The sequence below is a fragment of the Lycium barbarum genome, chromosome 10 (genome assembly GCF_019175385.1).
Source record: "Lycium barbarum isolate Lr01 chromosome 10, ASM1917538v2, whole genome shotgun sequence".
Classification (NCBI taxonomy): Eukaryota; Viridiplantae; Streptophyta; class Magnoliopsida; order Solanales; family Solanaceae; genus Lycium; species Lycium barbarum.
The window spans coordinates 44,480,134-44,495,701 of NC_083346.1; the positions used below are offsets into that span (position 1 = coordinate 44,480,134).

The following is a 15,568-nucleotide window of genomic DNA, read 5'->3' on the forward strand; positions in this document are numbered from 1 at the left end:
TTCTCCTCCCGATTTCTTTTGTAAGAAGGCTCATTGAAGTCTGATATTGTTAACTGAGAAAAATACACGTGGAGTTTTTATATGTTTTCTCCCTTAAATGGTCCCCCTTTTGAAGATTCAATATCTTAACTTAGAAATATATGCACTTCAAATGGTCCCCCTTTTGAACTGTATAAAATAAGGCAGTATATATGTATGCACCATTACTAAATTACTTTTTAAATCTTTTTGTTATGGAGATCCTCTGTACGAGGCAGAATATTTTACCATTAAAATACACGTGGTGGTATAATGAAACTCAAGCCTACAGGACATCATGTTGGGGGCCATGTGGACTTTATTGACTATGTGAATATGACTGAATTGAAGCTGTCAGTATTCAATTCAATGGCTGAATTATATGGTTATACGAATGGCTCAGTTACTTTTTGGCACAAGTTCGGAAGGTTAGGTGATAAAATGAGGCTTGTTTCAACTGATATGGAAGCTGCTGTTATTGTAAAAAATATTCCTAAAGATCGAGTAGTTGAGGTGTACTTTGAAAATTTGGACTCATATATTAAAATGGGTATTGAGGGAGAGCCGCTGTCATTCTTCGCTTCGTTCGAGAATCAACTGCACATGAATAGGCTCTTCCTTAGGCCTTCAAGGAGGAAGCGGGATTTTTCCAAAATTCCCATGAAATGAAATTCTATTATGTACAAGGGGCCAAGCAACTCAAGTTTTAAAACTCAAGCTACTGTTGAAGAACATCATAAAGAAGTTGGAGGTGAAAATTCTTCAAGTAGTGAAGATTTTGAAGATTCAGAAAATGACTTGTCAGATGAAAATGATTTATCAGAAAGAATTAGAAATGAAAAGCGTAGATATGAGGTTAGTGAAGAATTAGAGAGAAAGTTGAATGCTGAAGAAGGGGAATCAGATTGTTGCAACTCCGATGATACAAGGACTTACAAAATGATTCGGATAGCGACAGTTTAAGCTTTCCAAAGTTCAACCCAAAAACAGATGGAAAAAATCCAAAATTGGCATTAGAGTTAACCTTTGGAAACAAGAGAGAGTTCATACATGCTGTAATAACTCATGAAATTAGTCAAGGAAAATACATAAAGTGGAAAAAGAATGACAAGAAATGAGTTAGAGCAACTTGTACACACTCAAATTGAAACTGGGAGATTATGGCTTTAAGAATGCACGGGGATAGGGCATTTCAGATCAAGACATACAACGCCGATCATAAGTGTAAGGGATGGAACCATTCTAACAAAACCATCACTTCTTCCTATATTGCAAGAAGATATCTTGATGCCATTAGCAAGCACAGGAATTAGAACGTCCAAGAATTCAGAGATCATGTGAGTGTGGAGCTAAGAGCTCATGTGACATTAAATCAATGTAGAAGGGCTAAGCAAAAGGCGCTCAAAATTATTGATGGAGATCTAAATGCTCAATATAAGATATTGTGAAACTATTGTAATGAAATTGTGAGGACAAATCCGAATACTTCTATCTATATGAAGTTGGTTGAAAATGAGGTTCCTAACAAGCCTAATAGATTTCAGAGAATCTATATTTGCTTTGCAGGTTGTAAGGAGGGGTTCAAGAGTGGCTATAGAAAGATAGTTGGAGTGGATGGTTGTTGGCTTAAGGGTCCAATGTATGGGACTCAGTAATTGACGGCTGTCGGAGTTGATCCTAATAACAAAATCTTTCTAATAGCATATGCAGTTGTAGAGAAGGAAAGAACGGACTCATGGGCTTGGTTTTTGAATCACTTGAAGCGTGACTTAGAAATTGATGATGATTTTACTTGGACTTTCATGTTAGATAAGAAAAAAGGGCTGGTTGAAGCCTTTAATGAGGTGTTGCCATTTGTTAACCACAGATTTTGTGTGAGGCATTTGCATAATAACTTTAAGAGTGCAGGATTTAGTGGTATCTCATTGAAGGATGCACTTTGGAAAGCCGCAAGGGCTTCAATAGATAAATGGCTTGATATTTGTATTGTTGAGATCTTTGATTTAGACCCTGAAACTGCTAATGGTTAAGAGAGAAATCGCTTAGTGAATGGTCTAGATCTCACTTCTATGAAAATGTGAAATCTGATATCCTACTTAATAACATGTGTGAATGTTTTAATGCAATGATTATTGAAGCTAGAGACAAGCCAATTATCACTCTATTGGAAAAAATAAGGTATCTTCTTATGGCTAGGATGCAGGCAAATAGGGATAAAAGCGCAAAATGGGACATCAATGATGTTTGTCCTAGGACAAAGGATATATTGAAGAAAAATCAAAAGGCTACAACGGAGTTCATTCCTAGAAAATCTAATGAGTGGAACTATGAGATTATAGGGGCAAACATAAATAATAAGTGGGCTGCAGAATTACTAAATAAAATATGCAGTTGTAGAAAATGGGATTTGACAGGAATTCCATGCAAGCATGCCATTGCTGCAATTTGGGCTAAAAAAGATGAGATTAATGTCCATGATTGTTATAAGGTGGAAACATACAGAAGGGTCTATGACTTTGCTATTTTACCTATGAATGGACATGATATGTGGCCTAAGTCAAATAACATTGCTCCATTGCCTCCCAAATTAGTAAGAACTAGCACTAAAGGAAGAAAGCAGACAAAAAGGAGAAAAGAACCAGATGATGTAGTAGCAAGTAGAACTAAAATGAAAAGGAGACAGACTTCTTTGGATTATAGAAAATGCCATAATACTGGCCATATCAGAAGAACATGCAAACTATATGTTGTTCAATCGGATCTCCAAGTTAATAAGCCATCATTTTATGCTTCTAGCTCATCAACTTGCGCAAAGCTTCCGATTTCAATAAATTACATTTGAACTCCATTTTTAAGTTATGTTATGAAAAAAAAAATAATACTATGTATTTTATATGCAGGTTAGAAGAGGACCTGCGGCACGGAGACATATGCAATCAACTCAAGAATTTGACTCTTAATTATGTTGGTATCTGCTGAAATATAGCTACTATATTGGTTGTTTTGGTGCTGAAATGTCGTGGGAATGCTGATTTTTTACTGCTGGATTGTTGTTTTTATTGCAGCTCAAGTGCTATTTTTTTGCGGTTGGAATGCTCTTTTTTTGCTGCTGGAACGGTGTTTTTTGTTGCAAAACACTATTTATTTATTTTTGTTGCTGGAACGTTGATTTTTGCTGCTGAATTCATTCTGCTAAATGCTTAAACTTGCTGCTGGTGCGCTGTTTTTTTGCTGCTGAAACACTGTTTTTTTTTTTTTTTTTTTTTGCTGCTGGAACGCTCCATTTTGATGCTGAAACACTATTTTTTTTTTTGCTGTTGGAACGCTGAAGTTCGCTGCTGAAATTCTTGTTACTGAAATGCTGAAACTTTTGCTGCTGATGTGCTTATTTTTTTGCTGCTGCGAAGGCTTGTTTTCCCGCTATTGGAGATGCTTGAAGTCTGCTGATTTTTTTTGTCTATGATGATTGTTGGATTTGATTTACTGGAGTTGAAATTGTAAAGATCTGTGATCTTCATTTTTGAAACCTACAATGTTTAATGAATCAGTGATATTTAGTTTCAGCCAACTTTTGTCATTACTTCTACCTTTCTTTACAAAGTTTAAATTTAATATTAAAGATTTTTTGAAATTCTGTTAGTTTTCTAACAGGATGTGAAGTTCTCTGTTAGTGAGACTAAAAATGCTCAAGTTTTGCAAACTTAAAGGACATATAGTGCTCAAGGTTATATTTAAAGGACAAAGTTAAGCCTACCCCCAAAGATAAGGGATATTTCTGGCCAAACACTCTTCTACAGTTGGGATAATTAGTACGTAGAAGATTTCTAATTGAAAAGTTATTTACAAATGGTCCCTCATGGAAATACTTATCACTAAATCAGCTCCTAGTATATGCACCAATCAATACAGTAAAAACTTACTCGTACCGGCTATTTACACCCAATGTAGTTAAGATAACAATAGAAAACAAACTACATCTAAAGTCTTATTTAAAAAAATAAATCAAAAAGACAATAAAACTAGTTAACTTAAAAGAAAGTAGTTAAAGTTATACTATCTAACAATGGCCAAAAGATTTAGGGTCGCGTTAACTTCTTCTTTCTTTTATTTCTTGCACACCTTCTTCTAAGTACTACTTAATTCTCAATTATGTGTCATTATGTTCTTTTTTCTTTTTTTGTGTAAATCCGAAACAGCACACGTAAGGGAATTTCAAATTAAGGGCCAGAGGCATAAAGGAATTGACATATACTAGATTGGTTAACTTCCTACTTATGTAAGTACATTATGTATATTGAAAGAATTTTATTAAATTGAGAACAATGCTTGCCGTGTTGAAAAGAAATATTCATCTTATTGCTTGTGCATATAGAAAAACGAAATCTGAACATGTAGTATTTAGGATTTCTGCTCAATTTATGCTGTCGCAAAGTTTTTGTTTTATTATTAGTTTGGTCTTTTTATATCTAACTACATAAACTTGAGTGAATTTTGATTCTAGTTATGTGTGTATATTATATTTTTTTTTTTATCATTAGCTGATTTTTTGTTTTAAGGACGAGGAAGAAGCTTATAATGTATATTGTTGACACCCAATTTTGTCCCGTCTCTCTGCCAAAATACCTATTTTTAAGCTTCTAATATTTTGAAAAAAAATAAAAAAAATACATTCTGGTTACTATAATTATTAGCCTCTTATCAATACCGACATTTTATTATTCTATTATAATAATAATAATTATTATTATTATTATTATCATTATTATTATTATTATTATTATTATTATTATTATTATTATTATTTATTAATATTATTATAATTCACAATTCTTATCATTTCGGCATTTTACCAGCTTACGCATTTATCTTTGCATAAATAAATAATAGTATTTATTTAGTGCGGATTTTCAAAGAAAAGTAACATATATTATTACACGGCTATTATAACACCATATGATTTTATTACCCGAGTCTAGTAATCACATATTTTTTGGTATTAAGTAATATTTTGTCACCCTCGGTATATTCATTAATTAAATGGGTCTTTTTTAAAGCCAAACTATTTCTTGCCCTCGGTCCGCATTTTGACTTACCGGACTCCAAATTAAAGCCCGATTGACTCTTGGTAATTTTAGGACTAGTCCGTATCCCTTGTCTCAATTTTTTAGAATAATCCATGTTTAATTTACTAGTCCGTTCTTTTAATACCCAGTCTAAAATTTGACCCGGTCCACAAATGGACCGGGTCCAATTCATTTTTCAGCTGAATAAGGAAACCCTTTTAGGGTTTCCCCATCACTTTCCTCCATCCCCGCCGTCTCCATCTATCTCTCGTCTCCCTCCCCATTTTCATCGTCATCTCCATCATCGCACCTCCCTCATTTCCCATCCCCCGCCGTTTCTCCTCCATCTCTTTCCCTCTCCCTTTACCCCTAACCCTAGCGCCGCCCATCTCCCTCACCTGACGCTCCACCACCGTCCGACACCTCCACTCACCCGACACCTCTGACGCACACGCACCCCTCTGTCATCTCCACCGCACCTTTACCCCCACGCGTCTGACCTCACCACCTTCGTCTGTCGCCACCACCTGACACACCCATACCCTGACACACCCACTCCTCTGACACCCACGCTACCCTCACCATCACCCCAGCTCGTTTTGTCTCCCCCGCTCCTCTCTCCTTTTCTTCAACTCAAAAGAGCCAAAACCCTATAAATGGTCGGCGTTGAATCCAAAATTGGACAGGTTGGAAAAACCCCAAAAATTGCCTTGCAAAACCAGAGGTGAACCCGAAATCCCCTTTCAAAAAATGAGTTCTTGAATCCCCATAAATCCCCTACAAAAATAGGGATTTCGAATAATAAAAAAAAAAAAAAGCTCTGAAATTAAATTCTGAAACAAGCCTTTTTTTTTCGCTGTTCTTGAAATCCTGAAAATCTCTAAAATATGAGTCTTTTAATCACCTAAATTCCGAGTTCTATTAGCACTTTGATCTTGTTTATTTATCAAATCATAATACTACATCAATTCTATTCTATTTTCATTGGTTTTGGTATCATTGTGAACCCGAGCATCGCAAGCTCGGATTCGATAGTGTTCGAGTGGATATCGAGACCTTCGCCTCACTTCGCTGCATCCACAAAAGGTTAGCATGTTCCTTTCCTTTTCGAATCCGAAATTTCGAGTATGTTAGCATGTTTATTTCGTTTTGGTTGAATCTTAGTTTATAACTTGTAGTATCGAGCATGTTCAGGATTGGTTAGTTCGATTCTGGTCTTAATGATTCTCGTATGTTCGTGTCTAAATTTAGTTTGGGTTTTGCAAATCTGGAAGTTTGATAGAATATATTTGTTTATGTCTTAACTTTAGCTTAGCTCAATTTCGTTTTTTTTTGTTGTTGGTCGTAGTTCGCAACTCTTATTCAGTTGTGTATGTGGCATGTTCTGTTAGAGAGGTAGGCATTCATCTAATAATAATCTTGTTAGCTTGATCATTTCAAATGGAAGGAGGAATTTGTTTGTTCATCATTCAGAATGTATGACTTTCCTAGTTTGGGTCCTGAAGCTAAAATGTGTCTAAAGTAAAGGGTTGTACATCTAGTTAACTAGCCTTCAACTAAGGAGTGCTAGAAGCAGCATAAAGGGTAAAAAATAAAAATAAAGAAGCTTGTCTATTTACTGTTCTAACCATTCATGGTAATATCTGAATTAAAGTGAATAGGAATGGTTCAGAGATGGTAAATCTTATAAGATGAGAATTGCTTAGTTGATTCATTCCCAACATTACTGCTTGACCAAACCTTGCACTGTTGAACACATAAGTTTGATTGAATGTTGTGCAACATCTGGATAATCATGTTTGCTTCAAGCCTGTGTCATTTAATTCATGTTGAATATGTGTTATGACCATACATGTATGCCATAGCATTGGCCTCAGGATTATGTGTTAATTAGTGTCTCGAGAAATATTTGACTGCCTAGGTTCTGCCTTTAAGGTTCATCCCTATTAGTTTTATTTTGCATAGTTAGTTTTGCCCCATGTGGAATTCTATGGTATGGTATTTTAGCCTAAACATACTCATCGATTGTGAGCATGCTTATTGATTGTGAGCTTAGACTTGCGCTCTTGTCTGAATCTGGTATACCTCTTCCTGCATGCTATGACCTGCTTGCTTTTCTCACTCTGACCATTGTTTGATTACGCCAACCTGTTTTGTTGATGTTCTTTTGACTCCTGCATGACAACCCCTCCTCTTTTGCATGTATTTTGGCTTATTTCTACTTCCCTGCTTGCTTCAGTCACATTTCCTACGCAAACATGAGCAGTCGATATATGTTTAGCCACTTAGTGTTTGTTTGGTGTTGCTGTTGGCAAGAAACTGCCTTCAGTTGTTTCAGTTTATTTGCTTACTATAGCAGCTGATAAGAAGCTGCATTTAATATTCAAATTTGTTTGCCAGCATACAGTCGGATATGAGGCCATGCCCAGTTATTGAGTTTGTCATGTGTGAGTGTTGCAGTTAGTATAAAAAATCAGATTCAAAAGAACACAGTTTGTTTATTCAGTGGAGATTGTAGTCATGGTTTAGAGAGTTACGGGCTGATATTTGATTGATCCTTTTATTAATAGTGTATGGTTAAAATATGATGTCCGTCTTGTCAAATAATAATGTCCAAGCCCGTCTATGTGCTATACACTATGTGACTTTGCGTAAGTCTCCAGCTAATTTCCAATAATGCATATGTGGGCGCCACTGCTGTTTGCCTATGAATTACGCATATGTATACTCGAAGTATAATATACATCACTTGTGTGCAATGCATAGTCTATATTTCAGTTGGTTTCGCTCAAATTTCGTGCGCTTGTTATAAGTATATTTCGATTAAAAAAAATCTGCATATAAATGCATATCGATATTGTGTTCGTGAAATGCAGTTGGATATACATAATATACATAATCAATGGAGTTGTTTTAAATTCATATGTTTGTATGCCTAATCTTATTGATCATATACTAATCTCCTTCTTATCTTTCTTTTATGCATGAACCTTGCGTACGAATCCGAGGACTCGTTTCCTCTTTCGCATTCGGTATTGGGCTAAAAGCCCAACGTTATCTCCTCTCGGGTCAATCTGCGCCTACAGCAGATAAAATATTCTAGGCTAAGCCCAATAGCAATCCCAGGCCTGCAGCAGCACACAAAAGAAATTTGTTGGGCCGAAGCCCAGCGGTAAACAGTTTCCAGCAATGGCCCAAATAGGCCAGACCCATTTAATAGCAGCTTTTCTTAAAATATGGGTTGAACTCATTTTAATTATATTTTCTTTATCTATTTAATTTGTATACTAACCATTTGTTTGTTCTTATCTAGTTTACATAAACCTTAATGAATTAATAGATTAGTTTTAGTGACGGGTACTTAGTTTAAGGAAAACTAATCATCAACTCCATAAAATTTATTATCTTCGGTTATATCAAAACTATTTATAACGTCTAATACTTATATGTTATTCGAAATGATTGATTCGCAAAATGGCATGACTATATATTTTTTATCGTATCAAGACTTCATTAATATGCCATTACAAACTCAAGCATATTTTATACGAAACTCATTCAAGTTGAAACGTTCATGCATATTTGTAAGCCTAATTAAGACAATATATTTAGAATTCTACTTATAAATCTAGATTTTCTATATTGTTACATTCCTATAATATGAATTATTCAAAGTTTAAAATTGCATAAATCCTTTTCTCAAAAGCCATTATATATAAGCAAAATATCCTAATTTCATACAAGTTTTATCTTGAATAGCATCTATTATATTTCCACATAAAGTCTTTGTAACATTTAAGCTTTATTTTTTTAAATAGCATTTAAAATTATCTTTTATACGAGCTGTTATATTTTTACAAGTATTATTTTAAATAGCATTATTTATTGCTTTCATTTGAAACCTAAGCAATATTTATACTTCTTATATTTTTAAGTAGTATTTAGAGTCCTCTTTTTGTGAAAATTATTATATTTTCTGTAAATCTTATTTCAACTAACATTATTTTCTTTTAAAAACTTCAGCAACATCTTAAAGTCATTTTCCAAATTTAGGCATTATATTTAATTAATTAATCTAAGTTGGTAGGATAACCGTGAGTTAACGGATTCTAAAGGATGCCTAACACCTTCCCTTTAGGATAATATAGAGCCCTTACCCAGAATCACACTGGTTAGCAGACCATTAACGGAGGTTTAGTTTTAACTTTACCTTAGTTAATATTTAGGTGTCCTAATTCACCATTAAATTAATTAGGTGGCGACTCCTTGAAACAAATAAACAGGAATCACCAATACGTCATACTCCTAAATCAACCCGGTTAAAATGGGGTGTGACAGCTTGGCGACTCCGCTGGGGACTTTAGGCTCTAACCATAACAACTTAGGTTAATAAATAATTTGTGAGATATTTTGTTTGTTTTATTTTATTTTGCCTGTATTGTAGTTTTATATGATTTCAAGTATTATTGTTCCATTCCTTATATGCATTTTTTTTTGTTCTATGTAATATGTATATTACTGCTTTCCTTAAATTGGCATTCCGTTCATATTTCCTCCACTCCTGGAAAATTCACACATATTCACACACTTAAAGCGGCTTCGCAGTTTGCGCCCGTGCACTACTAAATTACCCCTTTAGTTGGATTTGTCTTGTGGATTTAGTCGATCGGCGGTGCAGTCGACGGCCACGGACTTTCCACTTCCAAGTTGTCCGCTTGGGAGAGCCTTGTGTCATAGGAAAACCATTCTTAGTCTACCTAGGGTAGAGCGAAACCAAAACCTTGTAAGGACATGCATCATTTTAAACCTAGGAAGCTTAATACCCTTGGTGTATTAAGTTCATTAGTCAACCTTACCAAATGTCCAAATGAGTCTATGACTCTAAGTGACACTACTCACTATCTATGTGCATTATTTGAAGGACAAATATGTGGAATATGTGGACCTAATACTCTATAGATAAATATTTCAAGGAAACTGACATTTTGTTGCAGGTTGCCGTGGAGCATTAATTAATGCCGGAGGTTGAAGACAACCGAAGGAAATTAGTGAAGTTGAAGTATTAGATATCTTAGGTTGATTTTGAGATGTATTATTGGCATGTAATAATTTTTATTCTTGCAAATTACTTTTAGGAGGAGTTGTGGAATGATACATAAAAGACATGATTGTCCTTCAAATATTCGTTAGGCCTACCTCTGGCATAAAGAGGTCCCTTGCATTATAAAACGCGATGTATTATGTGCAATAATGTGTTTATATGCAATAATATGTCCTTACCGTATACTGACTCATTTTCTTTTTCTTTTTCTTGTTTTATCTTTTTCCTTCTTAAAATTTATTTTCAAAATAAAAGGTTGACTTGTGCTAAAAGGGAACTGGCGGAGCATCCATATTTCACACGGTCTAAAGCCAAAAAATCAGATTCTGACTCATCACTAATCACCTGGTTAACTAAAAGGACTCGTTCTAAAATGGAGCAAAGTTTGATCAATGCAACCACTTCATCTGAGCCATCTCTTAGTTTGCCGATCGCGAGTGATCCCACATCTTCTAATCAACCAGAAACACATTTGGAGATCATTGCTCGTCTGGAGCGACGAGTTGCCGAACTAAGTCATATGGTACTTCATAACCGGTCATTTTCTCAAACGCCACCACATATGACTCCATCCCAAGGAGTTCGTCAGACTTTGCCTGTGCCACCTCCATTCCCAAATTTGGACGAATTTAACCAAGCAAATTATTTCACCACTTGTCAACCAGTTCGTTCCGAACACCTCACTCAAAATGCTCCCTTTTTATTTACAACCACCTCTTCAAAAGCTCAATTCATACCGCCAGCACATGACACACATCAAGTTCCGCCGGTGTATACTTATACCACAGCTCCACCCATGACACAGATTCAAGGACAATGTCGCACAGATGTTGATCATTATGTCGAAGTTGAAAATGAGGCACGGTCAGTTAATGATGAAATGATAAATAGAAAGCTCAAAAGTTTGGAAGATGCCATGAGAAGTTTGCGTGGACTTGGTAGTAACCAAAGCGTGAGATATGAAGAATTATGTGCATTTCCTGAGGTAGAATTGCCACCAGGTTACAAGATTCCAAAATTTGAGAAGTTTGATGGGTCGGGGAACCCTTTCTTCCATTTGAAGGTCTATTGTGAAAAGTTGATTGGTGTGGGGAAGAATGAAGGGATAAGAGTCAAACTATTCAATCAGAGTTTGAGTGGAAAAGCCTTGGAGTGGTATTCTAAGCAAGATACAACCAAATGGCGTACTTGGGATGATTTGGCAAATGCTTTTGTGGATCACTACAAGTTTCATGTTGAGATCGCTCCTGACAGAATCTCAATTACAAAATTGAAGAAGAAGTTCACCGAATCATTTCGAGAATATGCTATACGGTGGAGGGAAGAAGCATCTAGGGTACACCCACCCATGGAGGAGACAGAAATGGTTACTTTCTTCATTCAAGCACTAGAACCGGAATACTATGAACGTTTGGTGACAATGAGTGGAAAAACTTTTGCAGAAGTGATCAAAGCTGGGGACATGATCGAAGATGGCATTAAGACAGGGAGAATAACAAGTCTAGCAGCTTTGCAGTCTACCAGTAGGGCTATACAAACTGGTACTCTCGGAAATGGAAAGAAAAAAGAGAAAGAAGCAGCATCGGTGATGGCCTTGGGAAACACATCATACCGCCATCAACGACCACCGCGATACCAGCCTAACGCTCACCACTCACAATATTTCCAATATTCTCCACATCCCTACGACCAAGCTTTGTCATCTTACCAACCTCAATCACCACAAATATCCTACCCTGTTTACAACACACAACCAGCATATCGAGCTCCACGACCACCAACATATCCAGCTCCACCATCACAAACTCATCATCCAAACAATGCATCCGCACCTCGCCCAAATAAACCGTTCCGCAATTTCACACCATTGGGAGAACCACTGAGCGTTGTTTTCGAAAGACTGCAAGCTTCAGGCTTAGTATATCCCGTGGAAGGTAGAATTCCAGATCCATTACCCAGAAGCTTTGATCCCACTAAAACATGTGCATATCATTCGGGGGTAAAAGGCCATTCCACTAATCGTTGTTACGCATTGAAGCATAAAGTTGAGGATCTTATTGAAGCAAAACAGATCACGGTCAAACCACCAACACCAAATGTGGTTAACAATCCACTCCCGACCCATGATGGTGCCACGATAAATATGATTGGAATAGATGAAAATGTTGACGACCCAGCCGAATTTATAGTGCCTGTGGATCGTGTGGAGGATCATGATTTTGTAGCCGTTGCTTCTCCGGCTGTAGTGATAAGGGGTTGTGTGCCTGTCGAGATATTAGGAGCTTCATCAACGCATGTGGAAGTAGTTCAAGCACCAAATCAGTTACCAGTGCTCGATACAAAAGCCGTACCATGGAATTATCAACAAACTGTGATGGAATGTCGAGGAAAGGACACGATCACTGACAAGGTTAAGACATCAGGAATGACAAGGTCGGGAAGATGCTATTCTCCAGAAGAGCTAGTTAGATTGGGGCAAGTTAAGGAAACCAATGTACCTCCCAAAAGGGTCGTGACTGAAACCGAAGCAGAAGAATTTTTGAGGAAGATCAAGGCTAGTGAGTACTCAGTTGTGGATCAGTTGAAAAAGACCAATGCTCAAATTCCTATTCTCTCTTTGCTTTTGAGTTCAGATATGCACAGAAATGCACTGTTGAAGATCTTGAATGAAGCATATGTCCCAAGCGAAACAACTAGTGAGGCGTTAGCTGGGATGATTGAGCGCGTACTTGACAGCCATCGAATCAGCTTCGATAATGAAGAATTGCCGCCGGAAGGATGCATGCATAACAAAGCACTCCATATAACTGTCAAGTGTCGTAACATGTTTGTGGCTAAAGTATTGATTGATGGGGGTTCTGGACTCAACATCTGTCCATTAACAAGTCTGAAGAAGATCGGATATAATGTTAGCGAGCTCAAGACCAGTGATATGAATATTCGAGCATTTGATGGGGCTCAAAGGCGCCCTATTGGGGAAATAGAGTTGAAAGTGTTGATTGGCCCTGTTGAATTCATTATGGATTTTCAAGTACTTGATATTTCCACGACATACAACATGTTGTTAGGTAGACCGTGGATCCATTTGGCTGGGGCCGTACCATCTACTTTGCACCAAACTGTCAAATTCGAGTGGGATCAGCAACAAATATGTATACACGGAGAAGGGGACACGTCTTTCTATCTAGAGCAATCCACCCCATTCATCGAGGCAGAAGGAGGGTTCGACGGAGCAGCTTACCACGCTTGGGAGGTTGTGAATGTCACTAAGGAGAGTGAAGTATGTCAAACTCAAGAGTTCAAAAGATCATGTGCCGCAATTATGGTTGCAAAAGAAATGGTGAGAAATGGGTACCAACCTGGATTTGGGCTAGGGAAAACACTAAATGGGCGAGTTGAGCCAGTCGTTCTCCCTACGCAACAGTTTACATTCGGTTTGGGATATGAGCCAACTGAGGAAGAAGTGAAGAAAGCACGAAAGAATAAAAGGAAGGAGATTGCATTGCCAAAACCTATTCCTACCATTGATCAAACTTTCTCAAAACCTTCAGATCTGATTGTTGAAGTTGCCTATGATGATATCGTGGAGGGAGTCAAGAACCTGTTCGTGGAAGATGAAGATGATCATGCTGCGATAATCAAAGACTTTGCTGAAATATTGACTTTATAGGCTGCTGAGCCAGGACCTGAGTTGCAAAATTGAACTTCTATCTTAGCCCCGGTTCGTCGGGAGTTTCAGTATTTTCAGTTTAAATTTCCTTTTGTAGTAGGCCGGAGGCATCAACTAGAACATTTAGTTCCTTTTGTCATGTTGCCTCTATGTTTTGTTACAGCCTTTTTAAATTAAGATTCTGTCATTTTGTTTGTAACGAACTACGTTTGGCCTGACTTCCTGTTGGATACGTAGGCAGCCCACATCGGGTTCGGCCACTCTTTTCAAATCATTTCAGTATCTTTGTTTGTGGTTGGAACTACGTTTGGCCTGACTTCCTGTTGGATACGTAGGCAGCCCACATCGGGTTCGGCCACTTTTTCAAAATATTTCAGTGCTTTTGTTGTATGGTTGGAACTACGTTTGGCCTGACTTCCTGTTGGATACGTAGGCAGCCCACATCGGGTTCGGCCACTTTTTCAAAATATTTCAGTGCTTTTGTTGTATGGTTGGAACTACGTTTGGCCTGACTTCCTGTTGGATACGTAGGCAGCCCACATCGGGTTCGGCCACCTTTTCAAAATATTTCAGTGTTTTGTTGTATGGGTGGAACTACGTGTGGCCTGATTTCCTTTGGGATACGTAGGCAACCCGAGGCGGGTTCGGCCCTTCTATCTTAAAATTTTTATCTTCGGTTTGGCCAAACATTTTTGGTTCGTATAAAATACATAAGGATTTTTAACAAGATTTTGGTCTTCCCACCGCTTAAATTCATGTGTCTTAGTATCTTGAAACTGGGACAAATTTTTGAAATCGGTCAAATCACTTTCAAAAAAATTTTTCATTACAGTTTTCTCACTTTTCGATCGTTTAGAACCAAGCGTTTCCAGGACTTGAAACTGGGACAAATTTTGAAGTCGATCAAATCACTTTCGAAAACTTTCATTATAAGTTCTTATTTTTCAATTGTCCAGAATCAAGCATCTCTAAGACTGCAACCGGGACAAATTTTTAGAAGTAGCATAAAAGTGGTCTTAAACAAAAGTCCATCCATATTTCTAAAATGTGAATAAATTCAAAAATCGAGTCTTCTTAATCATGTTACATATTAGAGCCACTAAGTATTTCCTTTCAAAGTCATCTAAATCTCATTACTTTTATTTTCAAAATACATTTTTTTATAACTGAAACTCCCCGGCAAAGCAAGATATGTGGTGAGACATCGAAGAACGTGGACGCGACCGAGACAAAGTCAATTCAAGGGCCAAGTTCCCCGACATGCACAAGTCAACCAATTTTCTTTTAAACTCACAATTTTTCTTTGTTGAGACAGGTCCAATTAACATGAACACGGTGCATGTATTAAATTATGGGCGTGATAAAAAAGTTACCTTTCTTCAAAATGCAAATACTCTTCAGCGTGGATGCAAAGGTAGCTTATGCCGAACGGTGGGCGTCGTTCCACTCATCACGAAATTTCAATTGCAACAGTGGACACAAGTTCATCTTCTCAACCAAGGGCTGTAAGTATAATTCTTTCAGACCCAACTATTTATTCTTATCACTAACAATTGTTTTAGCTCGTGACATTCATCGATGGATCGAATACATATAATCATGGACACTGACCTTGATCACCTGTTATTGGTTAGAATTCCTCAATTTCGTCATCACTTCATACATGTTCAAATCATTATCAAATTCTTTTAGAATGAAGTATGTTAATAAGATAAC

At 37.0% G+C, this 15,568-nt stretch overlaps 1 protein-coding gene across 1 annotated transcript; it reads left to right on the forward strand.

Annotated features, from left to right (window-relative positions):
• Nucleotides 1-2,122: 2,122 nt before the first annotated feature.
• LOC132612977 (uncharacterized) lies at nucleotides 2,123-2,860 on the forward strand. Its single transcript, XM_060327040.1, has one exon. It carries the CDS (start codon nucleotides 2,123-2,125, stop codon nucleotides 2,858-2,860), a length of 738 nt encoding a protein of 245 aa, XP_060183023.1.
• Nucleotides 2,861-15,568: the final 12,708 nt, after the last annotated feature.

Excerpts from the sequence above, each read along its gene's own strand:
- LOC132612977 (XM_060327040.1), top strand. The coding sequence starts at position 2,123 with ATGTGTGAATGTTTTAATGCAATGATTATTGAAGCTAGAGACAAGCCA.